At 34.2% G+C, this 21,149-nt stretch overlaps 1 protein-coding gene across 27 annotated transcripts in view; it reads right to left on the minus strand.

Annotated features, from left to right (window-relative positions):
• Window positions 1-21,149, minus strand: part of SORBS2 (sorbin and SH3 domain containing 2) — a 451,850-nt gene that overhangs the window by 60,970 nt on the left and 369,731 nt on the right. For 20 of the 27 annotated variants that reach the window (XM_074276085.1, XM_074276086.1, XM_074276084.1 and 17 more), the window contains 6 exons: window positions 20,942-21,008; window positions 19,889-19,933; window positions 15,900-16,089; window positions 12,455-12,569; window positions 2,356-2,439; window positions 470-526 (listed from right to left, as the gene is read on the minus strand). In XM_074276085.1, the coding sequence (XP_074132186.1) occupies window positions 470-526; window positions 2,356-2,439; window positions 12,455-12,569; window positions 15,900-16,089; window positions 19,889-19,933; window positions 20,942-21,008 (558 nt within the window). The remainder of the gene's footprint in view (window positions 1-469; window positions 527-2,355; window positions 2,440-12,454; window positions 12,570-15,899; window positions 16,090-19,888; window positions 19,934-20,941; window positions 21,009-21,149) is intronic. The other 7 variants (XM_074276099.1, XM_074276101.1, XM_074276100.1 and 4 more) reach the window with 1 other exon arrangement.

Below are 21,149 nucleotides of genomic sequence, written 5' to 3' on the forward strand. Positions count from 1 at the left end.
TTATTTCTATCTATCATTCTATGCTATAGTCTCTAGTTTCTTTACCATACTGGTTGCCATCTTCTTGATGCACTAAAGTTTATCAGTGTCTTTCTTTGGGAAGAGTACCTAGGACTGAACAGAATACTACAGGTATCATCTGACTAGGGAAGAATACAGCAGAATCATAACATCCTTTGAAATGACACTTTGTATCTTAGTAAGATAATGTTACATTTTTCTTTTTGCTGTTTTATATCCAGTCTTAAATGAACTGTCCACTAAAACCTTCGGGTCTATTGTTCCCCTCACCCCCAACATAATGAATTTTCCTGAAAATAATACTGTAGGATATAATGCAGTGATAAAAGCTTGTAATTTAGAAATGATGGGAAAGCATTAAATGATGAATTGTGAAATAGGAATGTGCAGAATCACAGCAGTATTCTGTAAGATCATAATCTGAAGGAAGAAACAATGATTCATTTACCTCTTTGGAAACACCAGAAGAATGGTCCTGACCATAATCCAGAGCCTTTTTAGGAGGCTGGGGATGGATGCAGCACATAGGCAGAAGTGTAGAGATGGAATGGAGGAGAATCAATGGCAGCAAGGAATGAACATGGGGAAAAGGTGACATAGTTAGAAATTGTGTGGACAGCATCAGATACATACAAAGAGTGATATGAATGTAGCCAAAAGGAGTAAGCTGAAAGGAAGAGAGGATTCTGGTAAATATTTTCAAGAACATGACAAAAATGTTAGTAATTTGCTTAGTTAAAAAAAAAAAGTGCACTCAACTCACCAGATCAATGTTAGCATTTAAATATTTGCCAAAAAAAGAATTCAAAGCACATTTAAGAAATATGTATTAGAAGAAAAGGCGTGCATTACATGCTAGTGAGTTCTATATGGGATAGAAAATTATCATACAAAAATGCTGACACATCTTAGTCTCAGAACAGAATCTGCCTAATTTTATCAATTGCCTAATTAATGACAACCAAATGCAACACAAAATCAGGGGAGAAACATTTGTTTTCTCTCCAATTAACTTGGTGCCAATATATAAAATGGAAAAAATGCCAAAAACTAACATTTCATAGAAATATACAAAGAAACAACATTCATTTACAGTCACTTTTGATCCAATTATATAAAAAATCTTTGGTATAATGGGCAAAACATAATATCTTCTAAAAATATGTCTACTATATAGGTGGTTTTTTTTTTTACTCTTTTGGACCTAATATATAGAATTTATATGTATGTTCTTATTGTCCTTTATAAAATGTTGCATAGAACAGCTTTTTGTTAGGCAAAAGTATTCTTTGAGTAAAGCTGGAGTCATTCCAGAGTTGTGATCAGGTTGACTAGCTCCACAGCACAGGCTAGGCAAACTCTGATGACACTAGATAACTATAAAAATTTACATTCGCACCTTATTATATTTTCTCACAACCCTTAAATTGATGATAAAAGAATTATTATTTCTCCTCCTTATAGCCTAGGGCTATGACATTTCTAGGGCCAAAATTTGTGTCAAAATTGGGTTTTAAATGAGTTTTCTAATTTGGAAATCACTGATTTCCCCCCACTACAACAGGAGACCTGTTAGGATCTTCTTCTAGGAGTTAAACTCCTGAGATGATATTTATTTGGTGTTTACATATTTGCAGTCATTTAGAGATCTCATTTATTTCCACAAACAGGTCAGTGCTTTTACCACTTTACAGATGAGCAAACGGAGGCTGAGAGAAGCTGAGTAAACCACCCAGCAGAGTTGTACTTTAGTAACTTTCAGAGGCAGTGTTCAAACTGGCATCTTCCTGACTTCAAGTCTTGTGGTATCTGCTTAAGGGTCTCAATCCTGAGACACCCCTTGTAATATTATTAGGATGAGAAGAAGACATTATGCTTCCTTTTTTGTTTGCATGTAATTGCTAAAATTGCAAATTGGGAAGATTATTGTGCAGATCAGTAGACAAATGTTTTTTTTTTTTGTTGTTGTTTTTTTAAACAGGTAGTCTAGTCCTGAACAGAATGAGATATTCTTGTGTATTTTCTATTTTATACAAGTGGATCAAAATGACATATATAATAAAATACTTAATGGAGAAAAATGATAAAACATTCTAGTTTTAAATCTAGCTATATTTCAATTATTTGCAAGAAATTAATAATAATTTGGCAGGTAAGCCAAACCATATAGGGAATAAATTACTTTCCATGTAGGAATAAAACTCAAGTCATCTTTGTGGAATGGAAAAGAATATGTAATTGGCATCTACCCAATTCTTTATTGGCACTTTTCAATTTGTCTTTCTTAAGGATGTTTTCCTAATGTTCATATGTTAATTTGCTAGCCTCACTTACCGGGCGTCCAAACTCCAGTTCTGAAAAGAATTTATACCAGGGTTCATTTTCTAAATCTATGTCATCTGGATTTATGCGATCAGTCTGGAGCAGATATGAAGGAAAAGGGAAGGAAAAGGCAAACTGAGCCAAGTGCAGGAAATGCTGTGTGACACCAAAAACATCAATACAGGCACACACCACAAGTCACGATGAGGGGAGGTAGCAGGGGAGGAATAGAGGAACAAGGTTTGGTGATGGGGTTTGGCGAAACTTCCTGTCCAACGCTTCCCATGGGGTGGTTTTTTCCTTCTCATCATTTCTAGTTTTCCTAAGTATGCAATATTAACATTTCCCTTCTGAATATTTTAGATATATTTAATAGAATACCTATAAACTGACAATATAGTAATGACCTCTATGGATTTCACTCATTTCTAATCTTAATAACAGTATCTCAATGTCTATGTAGACTGGAGGAATGGGTCCAGATATCTTGCAGCAGACTTGTGCTAAGACATCTAAATTTTGTTTACCATTAGGGAAAGAACTCAGAAGAGGGTTCAGGGTCAGGGATTGGGAGTGAGGGAAGCAATAGAATTCTACTTCAATCTATTACTTAGATGGTATCTGAGATTCTTTCCTTTCTTCCCTAGGTCTATATAACCTGGAGAATATGAACAAATTCCAGGAGATGTCATGGGTTAATAGGATACATAATCTAGGTGGAGACCAAATCTCATATGGATTCTTTATTCTGCCATGCCATCTGTCTCTGCTTAATTAAAATGCAGTGATGAAGAGCAAAAAAAAAAAAAAAAATATGATCTGTAAAATTTCTCTTTTTAAATGAGTCCTTGGTACTACTATTTTTTTCTTTGTATGTGGCTAATAAAGTCTAAACTTCATGAAAAGGTGACACAATAAGACACAGTACAGGATGGATTTTGACCTAAGTAGTATATAGACAACTGTTAGGATCCAAATATCAATAAAACAGCAATCTGAAGTCTTATTTTAGTCTTTTATTTTTGAATAGTTAGGATTCTGTACCTATTCCAGCTCAACAATTCATAATATTCCCATGAATAACCTAAATCGTTGGTACATATTGAACAGTTATTGTGAGGAGGACAGATAAGAGTTTATGCAGCTCTAAGGGTTGTGTGAGAGATGGTTTAGGCCTTCTCTCTTGGGCCTGTGTAGGAAGGAGCCAAAGTGGGCAATAAGAAATGGCACAAGATTTGAGCACGGGGTTTGCTCTCCACATAATGTCTTCTTTCAGAAGAAAAAAATTCATTCTCTTACCACCTAGAAACACAAAGCAATATTACAAGAAATACATTATTTATTCATAGTTAAAATTAAAGTATATATTGTACAATTTTTTGCTGAAATCAGTGTGTGTGTGTGTGTGTGTGTAAATTTACATCTATCTGTCTGACTGGCTATTCATCTATCTATATACATACTGAAATTTTCATGAATTTGAAGTTGTATTCTAATTAGATGAAAGAACACTGACCTAGGAATCAAGAAACCTAAGTATAAACTTTTCCCCTTTTTGATCCTCCCCAAGTCACTTTATCTTTCTTGATTTAAATTTCCTTCTTGGCAAAATAAGCATGTTGGGCTGATAATCTTTAATTTTCTTCTGGGTTTAAGATTCTGATAGTTTATAATTATTTTACTTTAGTTAAATATTCCAATGGATACTAATAGACAAACTGATATTTTCTAATTGATTTTTTTCTATAATATATATGTAACATATTACATATAATATTTAGGAATATCATAGATATTTCTCAATAAATGGAAGAAAAAAAAGGGGACTTGAGACAAAAGGAATAGAAAAGACACAAATTGTTCCTATTTTGGGAGCTAGAATGTGCATTTTCTGCTTACACAGTTATCTTTTTCAATGGTTTGAATTCAAGATGGTTGTCTGAATAGATATGGGTAGGAGACCACTAAGTCAAATTGAGTGCTCATATATTGTGTCAAAGGATATCGATCAGTGCTTTGAGAATTACCTTTTCCTGACCTTCTAATAAGAGACCCTGACATCAGGACTGTGTATTAAACCTGTACTAAACTTCTCAAACAAGAACAGGCCTTTAAATGTCAGGGAACACAGACTATAAGCCCAAAGGCAAGGTATGAGTCCTTTATGGTCAATGCCATGGTCTAGGAATGCAATTAAGTCACCCAAGCTATTGCTGAAAAAATCAATTTCAATCTTTTGAAGATCTTAAGAGATTTCCTTCTCCTGGATTGACTATTTCAATGCTGGGGATGAATGATTCCTTATCTTGATAAAACTAAGAGCCTTTGGATAGTTAAAGGATAACTATAATTTCATTATAATTTATAATTATACGATTTACTTTTTTTCTGAGTTGCTCCATTTCCATTTATTTTACTGTTGGTGCCATATACTCTTTATCTATTTTCATGAGTCAAAGCAGCCTTCTGGCTGTTACAATTTTTTAAATATTTTATCAAAGATATAAGGAAGATGGAATTTGCAGATGGTAATACAAACGTTGAAATATGTAAGAATTAAATAAGGAAAAGACAGATGGCCTCTCTTGGTCCTTTCCAGCTCAGTGATTCTTGCCCTTTTCTGTACTAATACAGATTTCATAAATACTTTATTTTATGCAGCCAACACTGATGAAAAATCTACGGAATGATAAGATAAGACATAGCCCATTACTGGGAGATATGGCATGTGCTCAAATAATAATACAAGGATAAATGTGATAAGTACAAAGAAAGGTTTGTGTAAAGTGGTATAACCAATTTGCAAAAGGAGAGATCACTTTTTTTTTTTTTTTTTTTTTAACAATTGGGTGGAGGTGAGAGTCTTCAGAGGTATAGGGTATATGAAAAGGAGTGCTCTAAAATCAGGCTGGAAGGGCAATTGGACTCTGGACTGTAGGGATTTGTGAATGCCTATGTAAGAATTTTACTCTACTGAATAGCTATGAGGAACCACTGAAGATTTTTGAATAAAGAAGAATGTGATCATTAGGAAGGAGATGGGGGCCACATAGAAAAAAAATGGATTGAAGAAAAGGGCAACTTAAAGCAGAAAGATCAATCAGGAGGCTATTAAGAAGGTCCTCTTAATAAAGGCCTAAATTAGATTATTTCAGTGAGAACAGAAAGAATGGAAAACTATGAGATAAATAGTGTAGGGATATGGATATAACTTGGTAACTTCCAATTGTCTTTGGGAGCCTTATTCTTATCTCAGGTTCAGTAGGAGGAGACAAAGAGGAAAAAAAAATTTTTTTAATGACTTTAAAGTGGGAAATGGAAAGTATCAGGGTGCCTTCTGTAGAATCAGAAAAACTAAGGGATAAAATAAATTTTGGGGATAAAATTTTAAATTCAATTTTGAACCAACTGAACATGATAAGAATAAGGCTCCAAAAGACAATTGGAAGTGATAATATGAAATTTGAGTAAGAGATGGAGATTTGAGAGCTTTGTATAATGAGATAATTCATGAAGCTATGAAAGTTGATGAGATCACTTTATGAAGAGAAAGGAGAAAAACAGAGAGAAAGAGATAAGGGGAGGAAAGGAAGAAGGCAAGAAGATGAGGATCAAAAGAGATGATGAAGAAGAAAAAGGCAGGAAGAGAGGAAAGAGGAGAAATGGGGAAAAGAAAAGAGAAGAGGAAAGAAGGAAAAAAGGGGGAGAAGTGGAAAAAGGGAAGGAGAAGAGGAAAGAAAAGAAAAGGGAGAAATGGGAGAGAAGGGGAAAGAAGAATGGGAAGACAGGACAAAAAGAAGGAGAGGAAGAAAAAAGGGAGAAGAAGGAAAAAGAGCAAGAGGAAAGGAAAAGGGAGAAAAAGGGGAAAGGAAAAAAAATGAACAAGAACCAAATCTTGGGGAATAACCCCAATCCATCAATGGATTTGTCTTCAAAGCCTTTCTAATCTAGTAGGTACTGCTATAATTTATACTCTTCTCCTATAACTTTGGAGAATCCAGGATCACTTTCTAATAGAGAAAAAATTATTGCCATAAACTTATATTAGAGGAATACCCAGAGGAAAATCATTTTAACACTGCCTTTTACAGATATGGTTCTTTACATCCATTATTAATTCAAGGGCCTAATCTTCTAAACTCTGTGAGACTATCTGGACCACATTATTTTGCTATATGTCCTAATGTCCTATTGTACATTCATTGTCTTATTTATACATTAAAGTAAAGTACTATGAAGACAAGGGAAAAGAGTTACAAGCACTTACTGTTCTATTTCTATCCTGACAGCAGAGGGCAGCAAATTTAACAAATAAAAATGTTCAGCAGGGCAGACACTAAAGTAAAATGATTAGCCCAGATTGTCGGAGATCCCTTTGAGGGAAAGCTGGATTACTAGGTTCAGAAAAGGATGCATTTCTGATTAATTTGGAAAGCAGCATTGTCAATTATTATCCAGATAAATGAAGGATGGCAAAGAAATGCAGAACATAAAGGAATATACAATTCAAAATAATTTATATTTAACTAAAAGCTATAATCCAACATGCATATTTTGAACTATGCCTCCATTGCATAACAAGCAACCACATTTATCAGAACCAGAGGGCAGCTTTGTTGCAGCCAGTCAGTCATACCAAACATGAGGTAGTTGAATGACTGGTTAAGATGGCCACACATACCCTTTATGGTTTGGTAACATGTAGAACTTATTTTCATCTGAGAAACCCAAAGATAGACAATAGATCAAAACTCACTAGCAGTCTCATTCATCTTAGACTTCTTCATATGACTCTGTGCTTTTTTAGTTTGGAGTATTCTAGCGCCCAGAGACTCAATGGAGAGGTGAGAGAAAAGTTGACCCAGGTTATTACAAAAATTCACAAAGGAAAGCGCAGATATACAGAGAACTACATCTTCCAGTAAGATTTCCATGCCATTGCCTTCAAAGGGTAGGAAGGCAGGAAAGGGGCAAAGACAAAGCTGTGTTTCTTTTTAATTTCTTTGCCCCTTTCAGTCTATCTATTCACCTGTGGTCTCAAGTGAAGAATCAGTATGTTGTCTTCTCTGGCAAGATTAAAGAACCTTAGTGATATGTCACAAAGGAGAAGATGTCCATTCCTAAAATATATCATTATTTTCTTTTTCACTTATTCTACAAATTTCATGTGTATCTCTAAGGCAGATTTGTATTTATATAGAATTTTCTGGTTTTAATATTTGTGGACAATTGTGACACACATATTTTACAACCAACTTGCTTTTCAATCTCCTCTTTGTTTTAAAGAATAACAAGATCAACCATGCTAGCACCTAGCCTTTATATCCTTGTACCATAACTCTACAAGTGGCTGATGCTATTATTCATTCCAGTATTATTCAGATTATCAGATAAAATCTTAAATTTTCAACATTTTTTTAAAAAGACTGAATTTTCTTATTCCTCCCAGGCTGGAAGGGCAGTGATTACTCTAAATCTGAATCACACTTCTGATCAGCATGGCAATTAAAGCTTGATTTCCAACCTGGGACATTTGCCTTTCCTTAGGCAACCTGGTGTAACACATCTCTGAAGCACTTACCCTATATTAATGCCAACCTTGATATGTTTCAACCCACTTTAGCTCCGAATTCTGTAGCTCAAGCAATCCACCAACCTCAGCCTCCTTAGTATCTGGCATGAGCCACCATGACTACCTACATTGTCATTTAAATAACACATTTCACTGATGAATATACTAACAGCTGCCACTAAATTTTTAGAAGCCTTTGAATTCTGCCTCCACAATGCCATGTCAATTTGATTCTTGTGACTATCATTTCTCAACATTAACAAACATTTACTCATAACTTCCTCTTGCAAAACAAAGGCCACGTAGGAAAACAAACCCCTCGTTTATCTACTATTCAAGGCATGATACAAACTCTGGGGTATAAGTGATTTAGCTAGGAACATACCAGATTCTGAAATACACTTAGTTCTCTTTGATATAGGTTGTCCCACTATAGGAGAGATCAAACATATCTCTTCTAAATGTAATATGAAGTTGTCATCATTGTCAAAGTACACTCGGGCAGAAAATGGGTTCAAGTGTTCGTTTGAGGAATAGAATGTCACAGTATAAGCACAGAACGGATTTACAGCCAAGCCAGCTTTGCAAATATTTTACAAGATCAAATATTTGAGTTTTATTTTCTAAGTTTCTAAATTTGTATCCAAACCAATAGGCACAGATAACTTTAAATTCTCTTTTTTTTCTCTGCAATGCTAATGGCTTCCTCTCCTAAGAGATGGTTTCCTGCTTAGAAAATAAATGTCAGGTCTTTCCCCAATATAGCAAATTCATAGGTAAAGTACAAAATGGGAACAGATTGTTGGGTCGCCAACCTTTCTAGTTTACACAAGCTTCCTCACCTATGAATTCAAGATAGCAGCACTAAGTTATATTGTTGTTATGAAGACTAATGAGTAAAATTACCATTGCATATTTTACAAACATTTCATACTAAATTCATTAACAGGAATAAAGAACTATGAAGCCCTATGGAAGGAGGCATACAATTAGGATGCTCATTTGTCATGTGTGTGTTACATACACACATAAATATGTATATATATATATATGAATATAAATATGTATATATATATACATACAGAGACATAGAAACCTTATAGGCTACTAAAGATAATTTAATAATAGGGAAATTATCTAATTATTGATACAGTTTGCTTAGTTGTTCCTTATATAGAAAAGAATCAGTTTATATCAAAATCTCCATGTAAGAGCTGATGTAATATTTATGTAACATGTTTTTTTTTTTTGTTTTTTTTTTTTTGTTTTTTTGTGAGGCAATTGGGATTAAGTGACTTGCCCAGGATCACACAGCTGGGAAGTATTTAGTGTTTGAGATCACATTTGAACTCAGGCCCTCCTGACTTCAAGTTTGGTGCTCTATCCATTGCCCCACCTACCTGCCTTGTAACATACTTTTAAATTCAGTCCTAAGGAACTAGGCAGCACAGTGGATAAAGCTATAGTTGGAGTCAAGAAAAACTTAGTTCAAATACTGTCGCAGACATTTATTGACCCTGGGTGAGTCACTTTTCCTCAGTCTGCCTCAGTTTCTCATCTGTAGAAAGAAATAGAACATACCTCCCAGAGTTGTAAGGATAAAATTAAATAATATTTGTAAAATGCTTGGCAAACCATAAAGAGCAATATACATGATAGCTTTATTATTGTTATTTTTAAATGTTATTTTTATTATGTATCATTTAAAATGTACCCAAATTCATTGTTCTAATTATTATTTAAAGAAGTGGTTAAAAAATTCTATTTATTTAAAGAAATGAGAGTTAGAAAAGAAATCATTCATATAATTATATATATAAATTTTTAGTATTTGTGCTGCATAATATATGAGTTACATTACAGTCATTCTGCTCAGTTTACAATTGTGCACATATTGGAGCTATTGCTCCAATATTCTTTTAAGAATTGAAAAATAGCTTTTTAAAAAGATTATCAAAAAATTCATTTTATTACTGTTTCCACATTCCAAATTCTTCAGAAAATGGGAAAATCATATCCTCTTGTTAATATTAATACCTCATTTGTGAACATTGCAATTAGTATCAGCATAATTCCTGAAGCACCAGTGCTTCTATGAGAAGAGTGCTTTGGTAGTTAGTGGGAGGGAGACACAGGTGTAAAAAAAAAAACAGGACCACTTGCAAGAAATATCCAGAGGGCTAAGACTTCAACTCAGAGAGCTATGAACACTTAAATGAGAAGTGAATTAGAATTACAAAGAAAGCTTGGAGTGCTATGTGACTGGGAAGGGCATGCTGGGAAGCAGTGAATAAGAGGGTGGGATTCATGGAAAAGGTGGCTTGTGGATGTTTTAAAGGACAGGAAGTCAATGAATAATGATGGCTGAGAGGAAATTCTAGACAAAGTGAGTAGCACAAAGAAAGGGAGCTTGAGGCACTTCAGCACTTGCAGTTCCAGAGCTATTTTGAGGTAAGGGACTCTTTCCAGTACCTTTTAATTTATATGGCAGACATCACTACCAATGCTGCCCACTTATATGCTCAGCCCAGTGGCACTCCACCCAGTTTATCAATAACACAGCAAAAGGTTGATACCTCAGTTAGCTAATGAAAGAATCCTGATGCTATTGCTATTTTTTTCACTACAACACATCTATATACATTACTAAAGGCATAATTAGTTCAATTTGAGTGATTTGTATTTTTAATGGAATTTATTTTGCAAAGCCAAGAAATGTAAACATTAACTTTCTAGCAAAATTGACAAAATGGTTCAAATCAATTATTCAGTTTTAGCAAATATAAAGGTCAACACCTTTACTATTCTGTTGCTATTCTGTCTCAAAATCTAATGTGCAATTTAAATTTGCAGTGCAGGCCACTCATTAGCAGTGTTATAATTTGTTCTTAAAATGGTATGATCCCATAGTTTTGGAGATAGATTATTTGATGATACTTCATAAGCCAAGGAGACTAAGAAGTAAGCATGTTCTTAAAGCCTTAGCTTTATAGGAACCATAATCTCTCAAACGCTGAACTCAGTCAACAAAAACTAGCATCTAGGGACAGCTAGGTGGTGCAGTGGATAGAGCACCAGCCTTGAATTCAGGAGGACCCAAGTTCAAATCTGGTCGCAAGTCACTTAACCCCAGCCTCAGGGGGAAAAAAAACAAAAACAAAAACACTAGCATCTATAAGATGTCTTGAAGCATCTTCAAAGCAAACTGTAAGATGGATAACCTGAATTCATAAAAGTTTTCTTATGTAAATTCGAGGGCAGAAACTGACTTATTTTGCCTTGGCATTCCAAGTACCTAGGATAATAATTTGCAATTAGGAGGTGTTAAATATATTTGTTTAAATGAATTATATTTCAAGCTTTCAATTAAAAAAAAAATCCCCTAAGTTCACAGATACCCGAGATTCTTAAAGGCCAAAAATAAGGTGGAAGGTGTAAATATTTCTGAGAAAGATAAGATATTGCTTTAAATTCATACTAAGGTATAAATGACATATCAGGTCCTTCCTTCTTGAGAGGAGGAAGGGATAAGTATTACACAAGTATCACATACATAGCAGAGAGTCAAAAAGAAATAATAGACTATCACAGGAAGAAAATAATTTTGGGAGAGTACAATGAGGGCTTCAAATATAAAAATATTCCTACTTTACAATTTAACCCACAATCTGCTCTGATCAATGGCATTAAGTGGTTCCTAAATGTTGATTTCTTTCTCCTGTCAGTATTTGTCTGCCTCAAGTTAGAGAGAATGTTAAAATAAGGCAAGGTTAAAAATAATTCTGACTCACCGAACTGACAACTAATCAGGAAGCTTTTTGTCTGTGCACACGAAGGGGAAGGACTTGTTAAGAGCTGATAAAAAAAGGCATCTATAAAATTCACTTCAACAGAGCCAAATAAATGTCATGAAACAGATGGACAGAAAGGAAGCTACATTGAGAAAAAGTTAATGCCCATATGAAACAATGGATGGAAGGGAGATTTTCACATAATATCTGGACCACCCAATCTAGATTGTGGTTCTGAGATCTTTAAAAAAATATTCTAGGTATTGTTATTATTGTAAGTCTTGGTTTATTCTCTGTTAGCTTATTTAATTGCTTTTATATATAAACAACCCAAGTGAGGTATCAGTGTACAATCTTTTAACTTCTTTAATATGCACAGTTCATATATGTATTTCTATATAAATATACATATATATGCATATACATACATGCATAAATATGCATATATTCAGGTTGCTTCTTTCTGGAATAACTCATAAAAGGAAAACAACCCTGCATTTTCTTCCATTATTAATAAATATGGATGACAACTGACATAGATGAAATTTCCATAAACATGTGGCAAATGAAGACATGTACCATTCAAATATAATTAGGGCAAGCTGTTCAAGTAACTATGTGAGATAATGAGGTGATTTCTAAATGATGTTAAGAGTAATCATTTTCATGGCAAAAGATAAAAAACTTGAAAATCCATATCTTTTTGGTACCCAGAAGTCAAAACTAGTGTCTGATATGGAATGCTTACCGGTCTCTCATGTTGAAGAATTGATGACTTCCCAGGTTCATATTCAAAAATACTCCTTGGTTCAGAACGAAATTTTCGTGTGTCCACTTTTCTGTCTGGTGGATCCCAGTCATGCCTAGGAATAGAAAATCCCACAGGACTATATTAAATTCATTCCCTATTTTCAGTGTTAAGGGAAGAAGTTATATTTAGTAATCAAAAACATAGTGTATAATTTCAAAAGTACTCTTAGCAAAGATTCAGAACCATCATAAGGAGAGAAAAGTCAATGGAAAAATCACATTTGTATTTTCTTTTAACAGAAATAATACAGATTTTTTTCCTCCTACGGTCTTTTGTTTGGTGTAATTTTTTTCTATATAGTTTTCTAATAATTATTTTCTACAGCTGAAGTAAAAACCTATGGTCAGAGATTGCTGAATTGAGTGTATTGGATAGTCCCCTAAGGAACTATGGAAAAAGCTAATCCCTTCTCTTTGTGATTGGATCTGAAAGAGGAATGTCTTTGTCAGCTTATCCTGCCTGCCATTGATGAGAAGTAACCTTGATAGAAACTGCCATGTACTATGCATATACTATGTTTAATTTATTTTTCTCAGTCCTTTAAAAAAAAAAAAAGCTTCCATTTCTATGAAAAGTACGTAGGTACCACTTTGCTCCAGGCAGAAACAAGCTATGTAAAATTTGAAACCCATCCCAGGGGACATATATAACCATATTCCTTAGGGACCACTAACATCTTTAATACTGATGAAGATACTGTGAAAGGAAAAATAACAATTTATATTTATACAGTGATATAGTTTCTAAGTACATTCTTTAATGAATCTGGTGTACAAAAGATTGTACAAAAATTGTTGCTCCCATCTTAAGTTTGAGGAAATTGAGGCATGAAGAGTTCAAGGCACTTGTCCATGTGTACACAGATAGTAAATGCAAGGACTAAGCCTAGAATACACTTCTTGTAGTTTGAGATCTAGAACTTTTTCTGTTGATCTAGATACTGGTTTAAATCTCACCTGAGACTCCCTACCTGTGTGATCTTGGGGCAGTCACATTCTCTCTGGTTCTCAGTCCCTCTATTAGTTTCCTTCATTTGAGGGTGAGGCTGGGGATTTAGGGATGGTAGTAGAATTGGATATTCTTGAGGATCTGTTCTAGAGCCATGATTTGAGACTTTCCTAATTATTATGACATTAAAAAAAAGAACTACTGGGGAGCTAAGTGGCACAGTCTAATATTAGCACTCTTGGGCTGGAGTCAGGAAGACTCCTCTTCCTCAATTCAAATGTCCTCAGATACTTATAGATATGTGATCCTGGGCAAGTCACTCAATTCTGTTTGCCTCAGTTTCCTCATCTATAAAATGAGCTGGAGAAGGAAATAGCAAACCACTCCAGAATCTTTGCCACAAAAACCACAAATAGGATTACAAAGCATGAGACACACAACTGAAAAATGACAGAATGACAACAAAAAGGAAAAAAAATACTATACTAAGTGGAAGGAAGCAAGGAAGGAAAGATGGAAGTAAGTAGGAAAGAACAAAAGGTGAGGAAAAGGGAAGAAAGGAGAAAAGGGGGAAGAAATAAGGCAGGAAGAGGGGAAGGAAGATAGGAAGCATTTATTAAGTGCCTACTATATGCCAGATATTATTCCTATTATGCAGTTGAGGAAAATGAAACAGTTAAGTGACTCATCCAGACTTAAAGAAGCAATAAGTATCTAAAGTCAAATTTGAACTTGGATTTTTCTAACTCCAGGCCCAGTGCCATATCAGAACATTCATTTACTGGTTGGGGGACTCTGAACTCTAGTTGCTCCTCAGAAAATTGGGAATAACAAAAACACATTTATCTACATCACAGGAAAGATATTGAGAAGAACTACATAAGGTGAATACTGGAAATATTGTAATGTACATCAGGACAAGAAGTAATCAAACCGATTGGATCATGGGTGGTAGTGATGATGATGATGATATTGGCATTTATGTAGCATTTTAAGATTTGCAAAATATTTTTACAAATGTAATTTTATTTAGTTTCCACTGTGACCCTGGTGAGGTAGGTATTACTATTATCTTCATTTTAACAATGAGAAACCTGAAGTACAGAAGGGCTAATTAACTTGCCCAGGGTAACACATAACTGAAGTATCTAAGGGAAGATTGAAATTCAAATTTTCCTGTCTCCAAGTTTACTTCTACAAGCATTGAGTCACCTGGGTACTTCTAAATAAGGTACCATTGATGCATATACACTGAAGTGTAGTACTTATATATCGTTGTTTTGTATGTAAGTCATATAATGTCTACTATGGGCCAGGCACTGTGATAAATGCTTTGCAAATATCATCTCATTTTATCCTCACAATAAGTCTGGGATATAGATGCCATTATGTTTCTTTTTTATATATAGTTTTATACTTATGCATCATTAACAAAAGCTCTGTAATAAATACACTAACCTGTCAGAGTTATATGACAACTAGCCAGAGTCAACTCACCTTTCTAATTGACTGACTAGATATTGTATAGCTGACATGCTAGTGTAGTCATTACAGGGCCCATGTGAACAGCATGTGTGTGTGTGTGTGTTTCTCTATATCTCATTTTATTTCAATTAGCGTATTACCAACAATTTCTTGTGTGCAGGAAGAAACACAAAATACATCATCAAGAATATATATGATCAGAAAAGATTAAATCCCAAGACTACATAATATAGAGAAGCTGCCAACCTGCTTTGGTAGATGGCTTTCCTACACCAATAAAACCATAGATGTAGACCCTATCTTTAACTCTTTCTTTAAGGAAATTAAAAATATTCATTCCAATATGAAAGAGGGAAATTTCCATTATTCTTATTCATCATGGATTTCCAAAAGAAGAACCAAGAAGATATTTCGTTCAGTTTTCTGTAAGGTCCCTCATGCAGTTCTCAACTGAGGCAGATCTCCCGTCATAGACCTGGGAGTTTTTTACATCCCTTGAGTGTTAAAAGAAAATTAAATACAAATGGAAAGAATACTCACCTGTTTATACATATATATATATATATATATATATATATATATATATATATATATATATATATATATATATATATATATATATACTTACTTTGAGTTAATAATAGATCTGAACTTATGGTGAACCAACAGGAATATACTGCTCTGCTCACTAATATACGGTGGATAAATACACTTGTTACAATCCACTAAACTCACCTTTAGACAAGTAATCCAAGCATCTGAGAGAATTTTCTATGTGATCAATAAAGAAATGGCTATGCACACTGACTGATTGATATGAGTTCACCATCACTGTGTGTGGAAGGTCAGGGTCCTTTCTTTAGCTAGGGCCCCAGGGTCACAGAGAGCTTTATTGGAAGCTGTCTATAGGATGCTACTGACCAAACCAATCTTTCGGAGAACTCCTTACTTTTCTGTGGAAGACCTGTCTCTGGGCCTAAATGGTGGAACTGGAGGTGGGATATGTGGAGGAGGCAGAGGGGAAGAGGAATCCTTAAAGGCATCGGCGCCATTGTCAGAGAGACTTTTGGAAAGAGGTCTGTATGTCTGCATCTTTGCAGCAGGGTGGGACTGAGTCATGTAGGAAGCACTAGGAAGGCCTGTGGGGGAAAGAAAATAGAAGTGAAATTGTAAGAGATGCAATAAAAGATATGCATTTTCACTACCTACAAAACAATTTTAATAGTGCTAATTATCCCAAAATTTTTAAAAATATATATTTAACATAAAATACATAACAACATATTTAGTAGCATATAAATATAATGATTATCACACCTAATTGTTATAATTGATAAGGCTCTTTCCTTGATATCAACTTGGCAAGGACAGCAGAGCTTGCAGACTAAAAGAGCCTTTGTGTGGTGTTTTAAAAGGGTTCAAGAGACATAATTTCTAAGCAGTTTAATCATCTTAATAATAATGCCAGTATTTCAAAAAAAGGATGGCCATCCTAGATCAAAGATAATCATGGCAGCTGGCACATAGTTTTTATGCCTTTTGAAAAGTAGGTGTTTCCCAGGGGGTAAATCAACCCTGATTGGCTATCAATTAATGAGAGATAGATTTTATAAATAGAAGTGGACTTCAGTGTGGAACTGAGAGTAACATCATATTATCCTTCGACAGAGAGATTATCTCTATTCACCCCCAGTCATGAGCAATTTATACAAAAGGATCCCTCTCCACCAGAAAGGAATTCAACTTAGATTAGAGATTCCTAATAAAATTGGGTGGGGTTGGATAGAGGAAATCAGTTCAGACTTCAGAGACTGAGGTCTTGAAATAAGGATAGTCTGAATCTCCCCATATTATTAGTTATAAATAATCATTTCTTTCATATATATATATATATATATATAGTAAGTTGTTTTAAAAAGTTGGGACAGTGATAGAACCAGTACAACTAAGTAAGAAGCATCTGTCCAAAAGGTGATTGTTTCTTACATCACTGTGGCTAAAAAACAAATAAAAATCAAACCTTATTTAAGAAGACAAGGGAGGATTATAATCTAAACTGATGAAAATAGTACATATAGGATAAGTTGATAAGAGAATACATAATTAAGCATATGGACTTGAAATTATATAGGGGATAGTGATTAGATCTATGATTTTATTGGTTAAAAAAAACATCCCTACAATGCAGATTAGTTCTTGCTCTGTAATTTAATGTCTTTTAGAACTTCTTGGTACACTGAGTTAAACCTCAGTGTACCAAGAAGTTCTAAAAGACATTGTTCTAAAAGACATGTCATACACTTCCAGTGTGTCTTGTACCCATGTCTTCCTAATTTAAAGACCAGCTCTCTATCTTCTAACTCCCTTGCCTCCTTACTTCTTAAAATTACATGTTTTCTTTACATGCCTGTTTTTATTTAATGAAAGAAAATTTCATCTGGAACTCTTTCTCTAAATTTCTGTATATTTTAACTTTAGCCATGTCTAAATTATTGCAGTGTTAAGATATTATGTACATGAGTATTAAAATGAATATAAAATTATATAATTGCCCTTACATTTTATGCAGATGCACAGAATACCATAACATCATATTTATTTAGATTCACTAATTTAGCATATGAAATAATTCATAGATTAGCCAGAATGAAATTTGCTTTCAGTCAGCATATTTTTTAATATAGGGTAAAATAATAATGTAAATGTGATGGAAAATAGTTATTTCAAGTCCTTCCAAACATTTTAAAATCATCTATTTGTATATAAATATTAATATGCTAATTAAAATTAAAACAATAAATTATAGTATAAGGAATTACACTAAACACTCTGGGTATAAATACGAAGACATAAGCCTCCAAGAAGATGACAGTCTAGTTGGAGAGACAATTAAAAAAAAAACCTAAAGATACCAAGTTATAAACACTTATAAATTACATAAATAACATTCATATATCTGGTAAGCATTTATTAAGTACCTACTGTATACTAGGCAGTGCTAGAACACCTGAAATATAAAGTAGAATCTGTCCTCAAGAAGACGCTATTATTTAGAGAAAAACATGTATATATAAAATTAAACACAAAATATATGCCTCTAATAATTGGTTGTGGGAGTTTTGTTTGGCTTATTAATATCAGAGAATGAGACAATAATAGAAAATAGAAAGACCATAAATGCTTGTGGATCTATTGTCAAGGCTTCATCCCTTTATGCTGAGGACTGTTTCCAGTGGCAAGAAATATTTTTGATTAACAGGCATAATTAAAGTGAAGAAGAGGGAGTGAACAATTACTATGAGCTTGGAGTCATGGGGTCCAGGTTTCACAAAATAGTACTTGGACTGTGATCACTCTTGTATAGGTTGGAGTCAGATTCTTGAAGGGAAGGACTAAAGGGAATTCCAGATGGAAAGAAGAGAAAGAGTAAAAACAAATTCTATACAGAATTTGTTCTATACAGAACAAATAAATACTATTGTATGATTGGTAAACCACAATTTCAATGTTTAAATATTAAACTTTTTTTCTTAGTAGTCCACTTTTCTCTCCTCTTTGTTGTTGTTCAGTTGTTGCAGATGTGTCCTACTCTTCCTGACCCCATTTGGGGTGTTCTTGGCAAAGATACTGGAATGGTTTGCCATTTCCTTCTCCAGCTCATTTTATAGATAAGGAAATGGAGGCAAAGAGGGTTAAGTGACTTGCTGAGGGTATACGACTAGCAAGTGTCTGAAGCCAGAGTTGAACTTAGGAAGAAGAGTCTTCCTGGTTCCAGTCCAGGTATTCTATTCAATGTACCATCTAGTTGCTCTGCTGCACACTTGCCTATCCTACAGGTCTAGAAATTATTATAAATAACCCATAAGTTCAATGTGAAAATAAAATTAAAGAGCAGAAAAAGATTTTTCTATTCCTTTCAAATCAGAAGTACATGTTCCTTACTGTCTGGATCAATCAAGTTCATTATATTGGTTAGGAAAAAAAAGGCACTAATTTCAATTCAATAAATATCTATTAAACATCTGCTGGTCTGAAACATTGCATGTTGTTGTGTAAGAGAGATAAGACAAAGTTTCTGACTTTAAGGAGTTTGTTGTCTAGCAAGTGATATGAGATAGAGGCACAAAAAAAAAAACCCTATTGAATGGGAGAAGTGTATCAAAGATATACTAAAAAGGAGCTATGAAAGGATGGAGGGGCTCCCTGGCCTTGGAAATGGGTGGGTGGGAGGCATCATTGACTTATTTTGATTAAGTTGGAAACAGAAAATGGGGGCCATTTTGAATGGACAAAAGTTGCTATTGAGCCTGGGGCCAAAGAAAACATTTCAGGACCTTCTCAAGAATGTGGATTGCTTAATAAAATATAAAGAAAGAGTTTTCCAGGCATGTTGTTATGAAAAATTCTGGCAAGGATGAGTCACAAGTGACACCAGCAAAATGGGATTTCTTTTTAATGAATGGCTGCATTTGGAAGAAAGAATGCACAAGGTCACAATACACTCTGTTTGACTTGTCCTCTCCCTTCAATTGCCAAAGTATATCTAAAAAACATTCTGAAATCCTATTACCCCCTTTGTGGATTGGAGACTTCTATCTTCTGTACCCTGATGATACCGCATTCATTCACATGATCCTTCACACTTTGTATAAACACTACCGAATTATATAAACTAACAGTAAGTATAAATGAGATACTTGAGAAATAATCTCATTTTCATGTTAAAACATTAATTTGTGGCGTTTCTATTAAGAAACATATGTAAGGCATTGGATCCCCCACCCCTAAAATTAAATTCAATCAAAATGATGAAAAAATATCTCAGAAATTAAGAAACAAAAAAAGGGCAGGAAATTATATGGTTTTTTTTGTTTTTTTTAAACTTGGCCTCACTGATACTAGCAAAATAATCTTCAAAAGTGAAGAAACAAGTCCTACCTGCATTATATGTATACGGAGTATGATACATATCTGCATCATCATCTGGAAAACAAGACAGAAATGTTATGAAAGCATAGTATTTTTCTCACTGAGACTGCTGGCCTTCAATAACAGCATGCATTTCTCCAAAAATGTTTCTAAAATGCTTTGTGCCTAATGATCATGTGAGTTACACAGTACAAATACTATCATTCCCATTTTACAGGCAGGAAAGAGAAGCTGAGAAATTTGAAATATTTGTCCATGATCATATAACCAGTGTCTGAAACAACAATCAAACTTCAAGTTTCTGGATTCTAGCACTCATCTGTTACCCATTTTGCCTGTTAAGTAGAAATATTAGGTACTATAGTAATATGGCACCTTACTTTTTAAAGCCCCTCTTTTTTGTTCCAAAGCAATTCCATTTCAATTTTAGGTATCAGATAGGTATTTACTGCACATGGTTCATTGGTTTTATTTAGTCCTCTTTATTCCAATATTTTTCTCTCTTATTCATTCCCATTCTGACAGTTTTCCCCCTTTTAGGAGCTTTCAAGATGTCAGTAGCAGTAGAGAACTTTAACCTGTACTCCATCCCCTGCCCCCAACCTCTTACAAAAAAAGAAGAGCTATAAGTCGATTCATTAAACTCTAGTAAGATTAATGATTTAGAATACAGAATGATGCTCTAGATGGGCAGAGTGAAGTCATCACTAACAAGGTCAATATGTGCATATCTTGAGGCTTAGGACTCTATTACAGGAGGATTGGGAGAATTAGGATGATGCTAGAAGAAAAACTTTGCAGAATTTCTTATCTTGTTCAAGTGAAACATGTTTTTCCTAAAAATAGTAGAAATTGTGGATAGTGGAAAAGTTGATAGAATTGGAGTTAGCAGACTCAGATTCAAATTCCATCTACCACTTAGTACTTATATGACCATGGACAAGACACTTGCCTCAGTTTCCCTACTCTGTAAAATGAGAGAATGAGGCTAGATAGCCTCTATGGTCTTTCAGCTCTAAAACTAGGGTCCTATGAAAGAGGAATGCAAAAAAGTAAACATACCAGGTTTGTGAACCATATGAATTTGCTTAAACATAGTCTTGTACCAGTCCTTTGGTCTGTCAACTGTCTGTAAAATAAAAATTTAATATTTAAATCTGGGGCCATAGGATCAGAGATGATATGACATACAATCAAAGAACATTCCTCCTCAAATTCTGACTTCTTTCATCCTTTCTATCAGCAGTAATAGCTCTGACATACAGTCCCA

The sequence above is a fragment of the Sminthopsis crassicaudata genome, chromosome 6 (genome assembly GCF_048593235.1).
Source record: "Sminthopsis crassicaudata isolate SCR6 chromosome 6, ASM4859323v1, whole genome shotgun sequence".
Lineage (NCBI taxonomy): Eukaryota > Metazoa > Chordata > Mammalia > Dasyuromorphia > Dasyuridae > Sminthopsis > Sminthopsis crassicaudata.